The 15,397-nt window shown below is 50.2% G+C and overlaps 1 protein-coding gene and 1 long non-coding RNA gene across 11 annotated transcripts in view; one reads left to right on the top strand and one right to left on the bottom strand.

The window, feature by feature from the left end:
- The window catches only part of CLEC16A (C-type lectin domain containing 16A), a 237,813-nt gene that overhangs the window by 183,034 nt on the left and 39,382 nt on the right, over positions 1-15,397 (top strand). Inside the window, exon 23 of one of the 10 annotated variants that reach the window (XM_021931752.2) lies at positions 1,664-1,959. The exons of the other annotated variants lie outside the window; for them this stretch is intronic. Within the exon in view, the coding sequence (XP_021787444.1) occupies positions 1,664-1,791 (128 nt within the window). The 3' untranslated portion in view covers positions 1,792-1,959. Of the gene's footprint in view, positions 1-1,663; positions 1,960-15,397 lie in introns of those variants that run through there. 10 annotated transcript variants of the gene reach the window in all.
- Positions 10,147-13,145, bottom strand: LOC103880314. Its single transcript, XR_001898041.3, has 3 exons — positions 13,059-13,145; positions 12,420-12,499; positions 10,147-10,232 (listed from the first exon to the last, which is right to left on the bottom strand). It is a non-coding gene; the product is annotated as an uncharacterized LOC103880314 (long non-coding RNA).

Genomic DNA, 15,397 nt, shown 5'->3' with positions numbered 1-15,397 from the left:
ACATGGTGAAACCCTGTCTCTACTAAAAATACAAAAAACTAGCCGGACGTGGTGGCGGGCGCCTGTAGTCCCAGCTACTCGGAGGCTGAGGCGGGAGAATGGCGTGAACCCGGGAGGCGGAGCTTGCAGTGAGCCGAGATCGCGCCACTGCACTCCAGCCTGGGCGACACAGCGAGACTCCGTCTCAAAAAAAAAAAAAAAAAAAAAATTCTGCGGGTTGCTTCGTGTTCTGTAGCCGTGATTGCTAAGTAAATATAAAGTATGACTGAGTCTAAGTTAACTGAGAACAAATTGACCTGGTAAGAAATGACTTCTTTAGGGTCACTGAGGCGTCTTTCAGTTTCGGAACTTACTGGTTAAGGAGAAAAACCCAGGCCTTATTTCCGCTCCGATCCCTTTTGGAATGAGGTAGAATGTAGGTAAATAAATAGAGCCAAGTGGCACATTCTTCGGCATCTACATGATCATTTCTCTGTTTGCAGAATTCTTTAGGATAACTTATTGCTTACCTCTTCTACCCTGCCTGGCCTTCCAGTGGAGGGGTGAGAACATCAAATGCTGGGAATGTGGCCTGGCTCCAGAACCTGGGCCTGCCTGGCAGGGAAGTTGGCACAGCTGGGATGCCCCATGTCCTGTTGCTGGTCCCAGGGTCAGTAAGTGTGCGGCTGTGCCAACTGGGACAACAGCAAGTCAGAGGTGGCTGCTGAAGGCAGCCTCCACCCCTTGGCTGTCTCCCCTGACTGCACCTGGTAGTGCTACTCAGCTATGAGGAGTGAGATGGGGACAGTCTTATTTATCCCCCCACCCCTGCAAAGAGGGAGGCCTCACTGCCCTTCCACCTTGGCTTGGCACAAGAGCTGTGTCCCAAAGAGCAAGTTGAAATCCCTGAGCCTTGGCATGGTGGGAGCATAGGCTGCCCCATCCCCTTCTCAGTAGTCAGGGTTCCCCCACAGCAGCAGCCACTCAGCATCTTGGAATCATTCTTAAATCATTTCACCCCACTTCCACACCCACCAGCCTGCTTGGCCTCCGGAAAATAATGAGATCTGAGATCTCTTCTCCCAGATCTCCCAAGATTGCAACAGAAGCCTTCTCAGGATCCCCAGCTTCCATTCAGCCAGTGGGATCCTTCTAGTACTTCAATCAGATTACATCATACCCTGCCTCCAGCTTTTTGGTAGTTTCCTGTTGCACTTAGAACAAAATCCACATCTCTCCTTCTGATCCTGGGTAATGGCTGTGAGATCCAGCCCCAACTGGCCTCTCAGATGAAGTTCCCCCGATTCCAAGCTCACTCTAGCCCCGACCCCAGCCTTGCCAGTCCCTGCTGCTCCTCTAAGCCAGCATTTCTCAGAGTTTTAGCCTCAGCACTCCCGTGTTTGTTTATGTGCTTAAAAAGTATTACAGAACTTAAAGAGATTTCATTTAGATAGATTATATTTATAGATATTTATGACATTAGAAATTAAAACTAAGAAATGCTTTTAATATATATTTATTGAATAAATCCATTGCATATATGCATAACTAACATAGTTTTCTATGAACAATAAACATACAAAATAATTTATCGTGCCCATTTCTGCAAGTCTCTTTACTGCCTGGCTTAATGGAAGACATCTGGATTCTCCTCTTTGCTTCTGTTTTCGGTCTGTTGTGATAGCATGCATTCTGTGGCCTCGGGAAAACTCCTCAGTACACCCCTGGGAAAATGAACATAGAAGAAGAATGTCTTACTATTTTTATGAAAACAAGGATTTCCAGACCACACTTGGAGACCCACTCCGGTAAATCACTGCGGCCTTCCCTGCCTCAGGGCCTTGCACTGGATGTCTGTCCCGGGATGTTGGTAGCTGCCTCCCGCTAACGGCTCAAGTTTAGTCCGTGTGCCACCTCTTCAGAGGCCTTTTCGGATCAGCTCCTGGTTAGGGTTGCCCCTCCCTCCCTCCTCTGCATTGGCCTGGTTCCTTTTTTTTTTGTTTGTTTGAGACGGAGTCTTGCTCTGTCGCCCAGGCTGGAGTGCAGTGGCACAGTCTCAGCTCACTGCAAGCTCCGTCTCCCGGGTTCACGCCATTCTCCCGCCTCAGCCTCCCGAGTAGCTGGAACTACAGGCGCCCGCCACCACGCCCGGCTAATTTTTTCTATTTTTAGTAGAGATGGGGTTTCACCGTGTTAGCCAGGATGGTCTCAATCTCCTGACCTCATGATCCACTCGCCTCAGCCTCCCAAAGTGCTGGGATTACAGGCATGAGCCACTGCGCACGGCCTGGCCTCGTTCAGTTTATCCACAGCACTGCGGTTCCTTACCTGGCTGATGCCTTTGTGTGCCTGGTCATAGTCTTTCTCCCCTACAAAGAGGGTTGCCTGTGTGGGAACCTTGTGTGCTATTCACCCTGTATCTCGGTGCCTAGCTCTGTGCCCCTACTCAGTATTGTTGAGTGAAGAATGAGCCTGCATTTGTTCTCTGCTCAGCCTTGGAACAGAGCCCATCAAAGGCCTTCTCCCTTCTCTGAACACGGGAAGACAAGGAAAGTCCCTCTAGGGCCCTAGATACTTGGTGGTTTAGTCCATGGCACTTTGACAAGGGAACACAAAGGAACTGAGAACCCAGAAGACCTTAAGCAGCATCCCTCGGCTAAATTTCTGTCACCAAGTGAGCAAGATGTGTGTCCAAGGACCGTGTACCCAGGTGACAGATTTAGGTTGGTCGCATATCAACTGAATTTCACCACCCTCCTCCTACTCAGAGTTTTACAGAAGCCAAAGAGTAGTGCCAGAGCGGGAGCTGGGCAATGGAGGGTGATTTGGTCATCAGAAACCTGGCCCGGGTTGGCCTCTGATGCTGTGACATCTCACCGCTGCCATCAAGGGCCCGTGGGTGCTGGGGCATGACCACTTCCCACCCTCCACAATGGTGCCCCTCCCCATAGGCCACACAGTGCATGGAGTCCTTGCTTCTGCCTGGGGAATAATTCACAAGGAGGAAAACAACTCTGGCTGCATGCCTTGGGGTAGCTGCCAGACAAGGGTGTTTTATTAGGACACATCTTCCGATTTTATCTGCGGACCCAGGTAATTGTCATAGAGCAGTTTGTCTCCCCTTTAGAAGCTATAAACGATTATATTTGATGAAAATATGCCTTTCATTTCCTTGGAGGAGATATTAAAGTAGTGTATAAATCAGGGCTAATAGGTGACTAGCCACTTTGGTGTATTTTTCTTCTTCCATTTGGCTTAGAAAAAAAAAATCACAAGTTCTATTTATTGGCTGGTTTTATGTTGATGGCTGTCACCCTCACAGAATGTTCAGCTTCACAAGGTACTGTGCGTGAGCCTGGCCAAGGAGGGGGGTCAGTGGCGGCCAGTATGTGGGGGTGGTGGGCAGGCATGGCCAGGTCTAGACTCTAGCCTGAGCTGTCTGTGGCTTTGAGGTGCCACGTTGCTGTGGTTAGTTCCTCGTGGACCCTGCCCATGGCAACACCTGCTTCTAGAGATAGATAGAATCTGCCATGGTGGGCAGGGTGTCCAAAACTCGCCTACAAGACCACCCTTTCCATAAACTCTAAGTGGACCAGCAGAACCCAGAGCAGAAGCTGTTCCCCAGAAATGACCCAGGGGTGCCGGGGGCTACAGCCTCCCAGAACAGCCTTGCTCCTCACTCTGGGCTCCTACTGGCCCAGTGGCTGCTTCAGGAGGCCGCAGGGCACCAGAGCTGCTTACGGGTGTTCCCCTGGTGGGTTGGCAGGTGTGGGAAGGGCTGGCAGAGCACACAGCTCAGAGGAGCAGCCAGGCAGGTTGACATCTCCTGGCCCTTGCAGATGAGGGCTTAGTGACATGACAAAAAAGTGATGTGTTCCCACCTGGTTTACTATCAGCTGCTCCCCAACAGCCTGTTAACTCCAGGACAGGGACTGCTCTGCCTCTTCCGCTGCTCTCTCTCCTCCTTCAAACCCACCAGCCCCTCCTGTCACCAGCCCCTCTCTGTAGCCCATGGTCCCATACAGTCTGGCCCCTGCCCCCTTCTGGGATCAGCTCCCAGCCCTCTCTCCCCTCGGCTCTCTGCAGGTGACACAATCCAGCCCTTTAGCCACACTGACTTGCTGGCTGTGCCTCACCAGGGCCAAGCGCGTCCCATTTCGGGGCCTCTGTTTTCACGCTTCCCTCCGCGTGGAGCCCACTGCATGGCTGGTTCCTTCTCAGCACTCAGGGGTCTGCTCCGATACCTCAAAAAGGGGCCTTCCCTGAGTGCCCGGGTCACCCTAGTTCTCTGCATGGCAGCTTGTTTTTAGTTGAGGTGAAATTTGCTTAACACAACATAACCAACCATTTGAAAGTGAACAATTCAGTGGCATTTAGTACCTTCAAAGTATTGTGCCATCATCCCCTCCTCTAGTTCCAAAACATTTCCATCCCCCCAAAAGAAAACCCCATAGCCATTAAGCAGTCATCCCCCCTGCCCCCCTCTCCCCAGCCCCTGGCATCCACTAATCTGCTTTCTGTCTCTATAGATTTACCTTGTCTGGATGTTTCATATAAATCATACAATCTGTGGCCTTTCATGCCTGGCTTCTTTCTGTTTGCATCATGTTTTCAAGGTGCATCTGTCCTTCTTTTAGCTGAATAATATGCATTATATGGATAGACGTTGTTTTGCTTCCCCATTCATCCATCAATGCACATTTTGGGCTGTGTCTGCCTTTTGGCTATTGTGAATGGGCTGCTGTGAACATTCGTGCACAAGCTTTTGTTTGAACACCTGTTTTCCATTATTTCCGGTATATACCTAGGAGTAGAAAGTAGGTCATGTGACAATCTAACTTTCTGAGGAATTGCCCGACGGTTTTCCCATGGTCTTCATAGCCCTTAGCTTTAGCTGAAATTGCCTCTTGTGTTCCTTGTTCTCTGACACTATCCTGCACTAGAATGGAAGGCACTTGGCCAGGGGGTGGGTACAGGGTTGTGGGGGACCTTGTTTGTCTTGTCCTTGACAGTACTGATTGATGCCTATGAAGTAGTTGATCAGTGAATACTGATGTGTGGGTGGATGGATGGATTGGTGGATGGGAGGCTGGGGGACAGAGGATGGGGCGGAGGAATTGTTCGGTCTTTTCCCAGCAGACTATAAACCCCTAAGGCCAGGGCATTTCTGTCTTACTCAGGTCTGGTACCCGGTGCCAGTTGGTGGTGGTTTGAGTGTGAGCTGGCAAGTTGGATTTCATCCCTTAAGGGCTAAGCTGGACTTTATTCACTTCCTGTCCCAGCTTCCTACTGGGTTTGGGGCTCCAACTGTCTTGTGGTAGACATTTAACTCCCCTGTATCACCTGAGGTCAGGAGTTTGAGACCAGCCTGGCCAACATGGCAAACCCTTGTCTCTACTAAAAGTACAAAAATTAGCCCGGTGTGGTGGCAGGCACCTGTAGTCCCAGCTACTCAGGAGGCTGAGGCAGGAGAACCACTCGAACCCAGGAGGTGGAGGTTGCAGTGAGCTGAGATCTTGCCATTGCAGTCTAGCCTGGGTGACAGAGTGAGACTCTGTCTCAAAAAAAAAAAAAAAAAAAAAGAATTTAACTCTCCTGAGTATCTGGGCCATGCCTTGCTTTTCACAGTGTTATCTTTATCAAAGGCACCTAAACCGGCAGGGTCAGTCACGTGACCCAGAGTACTTAATAGTTCCATGGAAAAGCCTTGCTGGTTCTAGACCCAGCCCTTGGCAGCTGAGTAACTTAGGAAGAATGCAGAGATGACACTGTGCTACGAGCCAACTGAGCTGACCGCAAAGCCTCTGACCGCCATCTGAAAAGGAAAAAAGAAAATCGATGTTTCATTCATAGACTTCAGTTCAGACTTCTCCTCTGAGGATAACGTCCCAGGTGCTAATGTCATCTCATGTTGGCATTTCCTAGGAACTGATTTTGTAGGCCTGTTATTTTTCTAGTTTCTGATTATAAAACTGGAGTCAGTCCTCTCCTTGCAGCTCCCTAAGGCAAAAAATACCCTTTCTGGAGTCACACAGGAAGAAGGGCCTGGGGCTTCCTCCAGCTTCTCCAGCCCAGTCTTAACCCTTTCCCACCCTTCAGCTCACAGCTTAGAGACTCGGGCCAGCAGGTTCGTGAGGCAGGTCCATGAGTTACAGAAACTTGATTCCTACCCTTAGGCCTTTTTTAAAGAAAAATTTATTGAGCTGCTAAGCACTTTATGCATTATTCTTATTCGAGCTTCCCAACAAGCCCTCAAAAGGAAGGTGTTACCATTTTCCTTTTCTACAGGTCAGAAAGTGGCCTACCCAAAGTCACAGCAGATACCCTCCCTCTAATGTCAGACCCTGAGTCCCACCACCATGCTGAACCAACTTTTCATTCATAGCTGATGTGAATTTCGCTTTGCTGATTGTTTTTTTTAATGCTTAACAGCAGCCACCTAAGGCCTCACTGGTACCAGGCAAAACTACATTGTCGCCTCCAACTCTAAGCATGTTTTAGACAGAAAAATTCATATCTATTATTTCTGGAAGTGTGAGCTATAATTTGGTAGAATTAACCATGTCAGGCACTTTATATGCATGAATTCTATCCTCCCGACCACCCTGGAAGCTGGTATCACTTGCTCTGCCTCACAGACAGGAAACTGAGGCTCAGAGCAAGACTGCAGAGCTCACATGAGACAGGCTGAGATCTGTACCTCCCCTTCCTGCCTCTAAGTCCCATTTGCTTCAAGGCTGGCATGGCTGCAGGTTGAATATTCCTTATCCAAGAAGCTTGGGACCATGAGTGTTTTGAATTTTGGATTTTGGGGGATTTTGGAATATTTGCATTACACTTACTGGTTCAGCTTCACTAATCTAAAAATCTGAAATCTGAAATGCTCCGATGGGCATTTCCTTTGAGTGTCATGTCGATGCTCAAAAAGTTTTGGATTTTGGATTTTCAGATTTGGATTGCTCAACGTGCAATGACTGAACTACTTCACATGGCAGCTCTGCCTGTCTCAGAATGTCGGAGATCAGTAGGATAGGCCCTCCTTAGAGACCTAAGGATGCCCCTGGTCTAAACAGAATGTTCCCCACTCCCCTCTTCATCATCCACCCTGGCATTGGCCCACATCCTCATGCACCAAGACCCACTTCCAGTGTGTCAAGGACAAACCTGCAAAGCAGCAATCCAGAAAAATACCCTGTCCTGAGACCACCACTTCCAAACCAGGCTAGTGGTGCAGGGCTCATTCCTGCACAGGTTTGTCCCTGGTGTGCATGAACAAAAAGCGGAAAGATTACTTCAAAATCCTGCCTGAACAAAAGCAGCAGGATAGAAGCCCCTTTCAAAGCTTTCTGGCAATTGCCTCTAAGAGATCAGCCTTCAAGTGGTGAGGCAGGGGTGTGGGGAACAGATCCTACTCAAAAATCAGCCCTGAGCTGAGTCCAAGGGGTCGCCTGTTTGCCAAGCCTGTTTTCAGGGCTCCACAGCAGCTGTGAAGAGAGAGAGCCTCAGGGAATCTGGAGCTGGGCTCACACAGCCAGAGAAGGAACCACATTCTCGGATCCGGGCCTGCACGGTTTCCCCACTCACAACATGCCCCCCAAAGACACTTTCCCAATAGACACAGTAGCACTTGCTGTGGGGAACCCTCTGTTGCTAAATATGGATGCAGTAGGCAGGGTCAGCCATCTTACCCAGACACTTTTCTGGGAGGTGGAGGGAGGGGAAGAAGAGAGTTCCAAAGAACTGAGTATTGCCTCACTCTTCGGGGTCATTACCTAGCTCAGGCTGCCAAAGCAACTGTATGCCCAGGAGCCTTCTGGTCATAAGAGTGTGTCAAATGGCAGGGAACATTCCCTGGTTGCTAATAGAGAAGCCCATGCAGGAGGTGTGGGGAGAGAACAGACCCCATTTGCAATCTGCCATTTGACCTGGGCTATGCCTTAGAATGTTCTATAGGCTCGGGTGGGCCCACAGCAGGGCAGGCAGCCTTGCCAGCAGCACAGCACAGGCCAGTGTCAGCGCCAGAGCAAGTGGCTTGGCCGCACACCCTGTGTGCCCCCCAGCACCGGCCTGGCTCCCCACGTAGGATAGAGCTCTCCAGCCTCATCTTCCAGCCTCCTAGTCAAGCACATTTAGTGCATAACAGTCAGAAAAGACTGGAAAACACCAAGAAAAGATTGAAGTTACCAAATCTTGCCACCCCAGGGTGTCCATGATCAATTCCAGCATCCTTTTTTTCGTTGTTTTTCCTGTTCATTCACAGTGGGGTTTCTTTTCCCAGCAGTAGAGTAGTTGCCCAGGTGAGAAGCAACAGAGTGAAGGCACCCAGCACAAGCCAGAGTGTGTGGGCCCAAGTCCCAGCCTTCCACCTCCACGTGAAACTTGTTAGGTGGCCTTGACCCATTTAGTTCACCTCGTTGGATCTCGGTTTACTCATATAAGAAACAGGGGTGATGCTCAACAGTGTGAGTGGACTTAACAACTGAACTGTACTCTTACTAATGGCTCAGGTGGTAGAATTTGTTATGTGTACCACAACTGAAAAACAAAAAATGGGATAAAGATGTCCCTTCATTGGGCTCTTGTGACATAAAATGAGTTCATTCACCTAAGTGCCCGGAACAATGCCTAACCCATATAAAACGTGCAGCAAAGGTTGGCCGCTCTTAGCATTTTTGTTGTTGTTGTTGTTGTTAGTTAAGGGCTGAGCCTTGGGACCCCAGAAATAGGTTCCTTTTCTGTACATTAATCAGCACAAACAAAATTACCAATGCAGTAGCCCTTCTGCTGTCAATAACAAAGGCACACTGCAGTGACACAGAGTTGCTCTTTCACAGAGACTTTCCCTAGGTGTTGATGAAACACCTGGGCATAATAGCGCAGGCAGAATTTTCCTCCTCACACACAAGAGGTCCTGTAATCTGCCTGAGGCCCCACAGCTCTCAGAGGCTGAGCCGGGGCCAGAGAAGAGCACAAATTCATCCCCCGAGGCCTCCAGCCCAGCACACATCCTGTCCCCTGGGGTGCTGACTGTCATCATTGGCACTGTGCCCACCTGAGCCAGGCAGTCCCCATGGAGCCTCCCAACAGCTCTGGGAAGCTAGTGTCATTCCTCAGTGCCCAGTGTCACCCAGCTCACAAGTGGCCAGCCAGGGCTCCCTGCTTTCCACTCCATGAACCTTCATGCCCTCTGTTCTGAAGCGTATTCAGAGGCGGAACACCTGGAAATCAGGTGTGCTTTGGGAACCCCACATACTCTTGCCATATTCTACTCCGTCGTGGACCCAGGAGCACAGAAGTCATCAGAGAGCATGACTTGCATCTGTGTCTCAAGTCTGTCTCTAAAGGAAAAGTCCATAAAATCACCCAAGAAACATCCTAAGCCTTTTCTCATGGTATTTATTTTTTGCTTCTGAATCATTTGTTTTATCAACTGCAAGTTCTCATTAACAGACAAGTGATAGCAGATGCCAAGGTGTGAAGGCCCCTTTATGGCGGAAAACCGAGAAACAAAAAATTCCTAGCCCTTAATTCTGTATGTAAGTTGATAAAAGTCCACCTTGATTTGATGTTTGCCTTAAAATCTCTCTGACTAGCTCAAAGACAACCCCCTGGAACAAGGTTTGGGAACCACTTTCCCACTTCCGGAGAATTAGAGTGCCTTTGGGATCCAAGAAAATGAAATGCCAGCCGGGCGCGGTAGCTCATACCTTTAATCCCAGCACTTTGGGAGACCAAGGCAGGTGGATCACCTGAGGTCAGGAACTCGAGACTAGCCTGGGTGACAGAGTTAGACTCCATCTTAAAAAAAAAAAAAGTGAAATGCCAACATGGTGAAATCCCACCTCTACTAAAAATGCAAAAAGTAGCCAGTCATGTTGGTGTGTGCCTGTAGTCCCAGCTACTCAGGAGGCTGAGGCAGAATTGCTTGAACCTGGCAGGCAGAGGTCGCAGTGAGCCAGGATGGCACCACTGCACTCCAGCCTGGGTAACGGAGGGAGACTCCGTCTGAAAAAAAGGGAAATGCCAAATAAGAAGCAGTATTGCCGAGTACACAGTTGGTGGGAAGGAGAGTTAGTTCATGAGGGCCCACTAAGAGTGGGAAAAACCAACGGAATCAAAAGGCAGAGATGTGGCGACAATGGTGCTTCAGAGACAGGCAGAAGCCATTCCATTTTCCAAGTGTCCCTTTCCTTCATGCCTTTGATGGCCTCTTCAAAGCACAGCAGCTCCTGGGGGCCAGGGTACGGGACCGCCTGGTGGAGAAGAATTGGGGTGTGGGAAGAAATGGCATTTTTAAAAGAAACTTCTACAATTCCAAGGAAGTGATATGACAAACATGTTGACAAGGATCAGGAAAAGGAAGGTTGGTTGAGCAAGCGTTTACTAAGGCCCTTGATGAATCAAATAAACACTGCACAGGGCTTACAGAGAAGCCTGGGGTTGTGGGGAGGGACTGTGAGCAAGTCTTGACAGCTAGTGAGGCTCTGTGGTGCTTCTGGCAGGGCACATGCAAAGGTGTGGCTGCAGGGTAGGCATGAACAGAGAGCTGGGAAGCTCAGCAGGGCCCCATGGCAAAGCGCTTTGTGAGCTTGCCGCATGGGTCGAATTTCATCCTGGAAGCAGCAGGAAGCCATCGAAGATTCTAAGACAGCAGGGCACATGGGCGGCAAAATGGACTTGGGTTTTAATTGACTGGAGTTGGGAAGGGCAAAGGAGAAGGGTGGAGTGGGAGGGCCACAAGACACACTCTAGCCCCTTCACTGCACGCTCACAGCTGTGCGTCAGGCGATGCCCATGGGCAGATGAGAAAGTCCCACAGGCTGGGTGCGGCCTTCCTTACCTTTCTCTAGCCATTTGCCACTGTACTTGTACTATAGGATTATAATGCTGTTTCAAAAAACCTAAATGACCACTGTTTTCACTCAACAGCATATCCTGGAGTGTTTTTCATTTTAGTTTGCAGGCGCACCCTCATTCATTTTTGACTGCTGCGATCATCTGGTCAAACCACTGTTCATTGAGCCACTCCCCTACAGATGGATGTTTAGGTGGTGGCCGATTTTTCATCCTTTAATAAATAATAGGCATCTCCAAGTGCCCTTGCGCAAGGGTTTCCCCAGGGTGAATAACCATGAAGTGAAAACAGAAATAGCCAGGCTGAGAAACTCACAGGATTTGGTGACCAATTTGACTGAGGGAGTAGGAAGCCACAGAGCTAGCTTAAGGCAAAATCTTAAGAAGCCTTGGTTTCCCTCCCCGAATGTTCTCCATGCATTTAGCTAGCAAGGGCATCTCGATGATCCCAACTTCTCACCCAACAGTCCTTGTGACTTGTGGGTCTCGTTCTGTCCAGGCCTTCAGGAGTTGGGATAACTGGAAAGGTCCCCAGGAACTGGTGGGGGTCTCCAGAGGCTGGCCCACTCATAGCTCGGCTTGTCATCTCAGACAGAGCAGGGGACAAGCTCTTCTACCGGCTTCCTGAGAGACAAGCTCCTCCAAACTTGGCGTGATAGAGACACCAGTGGGTTCTGTTCCCTCCGCCTGGCACCTCTGCTAAGGTTACAGCTTTCTACACTTCTTTTCTCTCTATAACCAGAATCCCATGACTAAAATACAGTTTTCTTTATTTGCAGCCGTCCAGCCATGGCATTTAGTATAAATGTGCTTTTCTCTAAAAACACACACAGTATTATTTTTTTTAACATCTCAAATTCCCAAAGGGCCAGAAGTCAATATTATCCCAGTGTGATGGGAATGGCTGTTTTGCAACATCTCTTCACACTTAAACAGCCTGCTTCCTGAAGCCTCAGAGTAATCACAAAAACACATTCCAAAACCCATCAGCCTGGCTGCTGGATTGTTTTACCGTCTCCGTCACTCTCTGCTGTGAGCTCAGTCCTCGAAAGTCGCCTCCTCAATTTCCATGTTGTGGGTGAGAAATTCACAGCATGATTTTGGGAGCAGATGCTTCAACTGTATGAACTACAAAGTTTGGACTGTGACGTGCAGTGACTCCTCTGAAAATATTTGCTAGCTGGTAAAATTCAGTCTCATGGCATATGTGGTCTACTTCTAGCCTTACAGACTTATTTAAGGCCCCAGGATAAAAATCCTATTTATCGAATGCCAGCTATGTGCTAGGCACTGGGCTAGGTGCTTTACACAAAACAAGGAGATTTTGTAAATACTGTGTAGAGTTATTAGCCCTGCTTTTATTGCTGGGGCAAGCAAGAGTCAGAAAGCAAGGTCACCTGCCCAGAGTCTCAAAGTTCGTTCCTAGAGACGGTGCCTGCTTCTTCTAACTCTTCTACCGGCTTCCTGAGAACAAAAGTTATCTCCTGTCCTTTGTTCTTTCTTTTCCTGCTAAGTCGATTTGAAGGCTCTGCAGAGTTTCTGGGGTAACCTGCGTGCCCCTTTGTTGTGGCTTTCTGAGCACTGACCTTACTGGCCCACGGCTGGGTCTCCGGTGCTGGGTTCCAGGCACACTCCAGCCTCCTGGCTCACAGATGTCCCATTGAACCTACGGACGGCCGGGTGGCAGGAAGAGTCAGTGTGGACGGAATGAGCCTTCCTCAAAAACCCCCACCACCGCTCTTAGTAACCCGGAAAAAACTCTGAAATAGTTGACATTTACAAAGTCTTGGGCATTTTGGGAGAAAAACATTCTCTTTTTTGCCAGATTTCCAGCATGAAGCCCAAGGGAAATGTCCATGGGCTCAGCACAGTGGTCTAGCATCTCGAAGCAGTGCTTGGCCTGGTGGAGGCCATGCACTCCTGCCCTCCCGGAGGGCCCATCCTGCCCTCTCTCCACATCCAGCAAAGGACAAATGCAGAATCTGGCCTGTCCTCCTGTCCCCACCGTGTCCCAAAGAGTGTCCCTTTGTGCTGACCCAACACAGAGCACCTGAAAGACTTGCTCAAGCTGCTAGACTTGAGTGGCTTGAAAGCCACCATCATCAGAGCACCTGCCATTGTGCTGTCCAAACTGTGCCACAGCCCTGCCAAGGAAGCCATTGCAATCAAGAGGCTAGGGCCACACATCCTGGAGCCAGACCCCCCAGGTTCAAATCCACACCTACCGCTAGACAGCTATGTGATGTCAGGAAGTTCTGTGAAGCTCCTGAGCCTCCATGTCCCCTTCTTTCAAATGGGGCTGATGATAGGACCTGCCTCACATGGCAGGAGCTTAGCGGGGCCAGCATTTTACATGTGAGTGCTTCGCGTTATTGTAGTGTCATAATGGCCACTGCTGTTGAGGAGGAGGGAGCCAGGGCTCAGAGGGAGAGAGCTGCCTGCCCAAGGTTGCAAGCTCAGGGGTGGCAGGCCAGCACTCCCAGCTTCATGGCCCTGGCTGGGGTCCCTTGCAGGGCAGTTGGCCTGGCTCCTCCAGACCTCTCCGTAGGGTCCTCCCAAGTATTCTAGCCAGTGCCCTTGGGCTCTGCCAGCCGTATGGGCAGCACCGGGCAGGTGGACTTGTGAGCACCTGCCCTATTAGAGCCATGGAAGGCACCATCTCTGGCATGCTTCCTTCTGCCAGCCAGTGCACACCAAGTGCCTCCTGCAACCCGTCCTAGGCCCCTGTGCAGAGGACAGCTCACTCAGGGGAGGCAGACATGGAAAAGGATGACCGTGGGGCCAGGGAGATAACTGAAGTGGTGGGGGCATCAACAGGGCAAGTCACCCAGAGGGTTCATGCAGCCAGAGCACGGGGTGTAGGGGGTACTGGGTTGTCAGGGACCATGGGGATCTGGAGAGGTGCAAGGAGTCATGTGAATTTCATTCTGCTTGCTCTGGGTGGCCTCGGGGCCCTGAAGCAGGGAAGTGGCTGGACCTGACGCATGTCTGTCTAAGCTTCTTGCACGTACTGGGTGGTAAGTGGATTGGAGACAGCAGTGCAGGGCCACTGGAGTCCCTGCAGAAACCAGGGCAGCTGGGTGAGGGAGGGTGTGGGATATGGGAGGTGCCCTTGGCTAGCATGGTCAGTGATGGGGGTGGGGTTATGACAGATCTGCTCCTAGAATGGCGCTGCCTCTGCACATCGTGTAGCAGCTTGGGACAGGCAAAGCATTTCCCATATGTGATCTCAGTAACTGCAAAGCATAGTGAGATGGGAGAGGCTTGAGAGGTGAGGTGACCAGCACAGGTCACACTGCAGGAAGCAGTAGTGTGCTTTGCACTTGGCCCCCGCACTGTCCTGAGGTTGAAAGGCTTAAATGATTCAGGCATTGGGGACATTTGACAGAGCATTCTGTGAGACTCATCGAGCTGCCAGCACTGGGCTAAGTATCTCTATAGCCCAGGTTCACAGCAAACAGGGAGGAAGGTGTGGTTACTCTCCCTGCTTACCAGGGGAGGAGGCTGAGACCCAGAGAGGTGAAGTAACTTGCCCAAAGTCACTCAGTGGTAGGTGGTGTTGCTGAAACTCACTGCTAGGCCATCTGACTCCCACAGTCTGCTCAGTCCAGTGTCCAGGGATCCTCCTCAGGGCCCAGGAACCTGACAAAATTCTTGGCCTTGCCCTGGGGGAGTTGTAGTTGGAAGCTGGGGGCACTGTGATCGTACCTGCAGCCTCACATGCGTGGTTCCTGGGCACGTCTGTCAGAGTGCAGTGATGAAGCAAGCCTGGAGATGCCTGTGCTTGGCCAGTGGCACTAAGCAGCTGTCTAGGCTTCATGAGCCAAGCGGTATTTGCCTGATAGGTGTGATGTGTCAACAGCTTTTTCTCCTGCTTTTCACAGCCCCTGCTGGCTCTCAGCTAGAACTCTTTTTAAAAATCATAAAAAGGCACTGACTTGCAGTGGTGCACACTGGTGCAGCCCAGGCACAGGAGCCTCTGCAGTGGAGATTTAAGGTCTGCTGGTCAGGAGCAAATTTAGAATCTTTCTGGAAAGTTCTGGGTCTGGCCAAGAGTGTAGTTAAGCCCTTCAGTGATGTGAGTTTGGGACTTCTTTAGCTTGTCTTCATGGATCTACAGAGGTAGGCTTCTGAGGAAAGCAGTGGCATATCTTTTCATTCATTCCTTTTTCCAGTAAACTTTTTTTTTTTTTTTTGAGACAGAGTCTCGCTCTGTTGCCCAGGCTGGAGTGCAGTGGTGCAATCTCAGCTCACTGCAACCTCCGCCCCCTGGGTTCAAGTGATTGTCCTGCCTCAGCCTTCCGAGTAGCTAAGATTACAGGTACCTGCCACAACGCCCGGCTAATTTTTGTATTTTTAGTAGTGATGGGGTTTCACCATGTTCGCCAGGCTGGTCTCGAGCTCCTGATTTCAGGTGATCCACCCGGCCTTGGCCTCCCAAAGTGCAGGGATTACAGGCATGACCCACTGTGCCCAGCCTATCCAGTAAACATTTATTGAGCACCTACTGTGTGCCAGGCCCTGTGCTTAGGGTTGGTGACCTGGTGAGCTTGCAATCTTGTGA

The sequence above is a fragment of the Papio anubis genome, chromosome 18 (assembly GCF_008728515.1).
Source record: "Papio anubis isolate 15944 chromosome 18, Panubis1.0, whole genome shotgun sequence".
Lineage (NCBI taxonomy): Eukaryota > Metazoa > Chordata > Mammalia > Primates > Cercopithecidae > Papio > Papio anubis.
The sequence above is the reverse complement of the archived record's forward strand: the minus strand, read 5'-3'. Positions and strand labels throughout refer to the sequence as shown.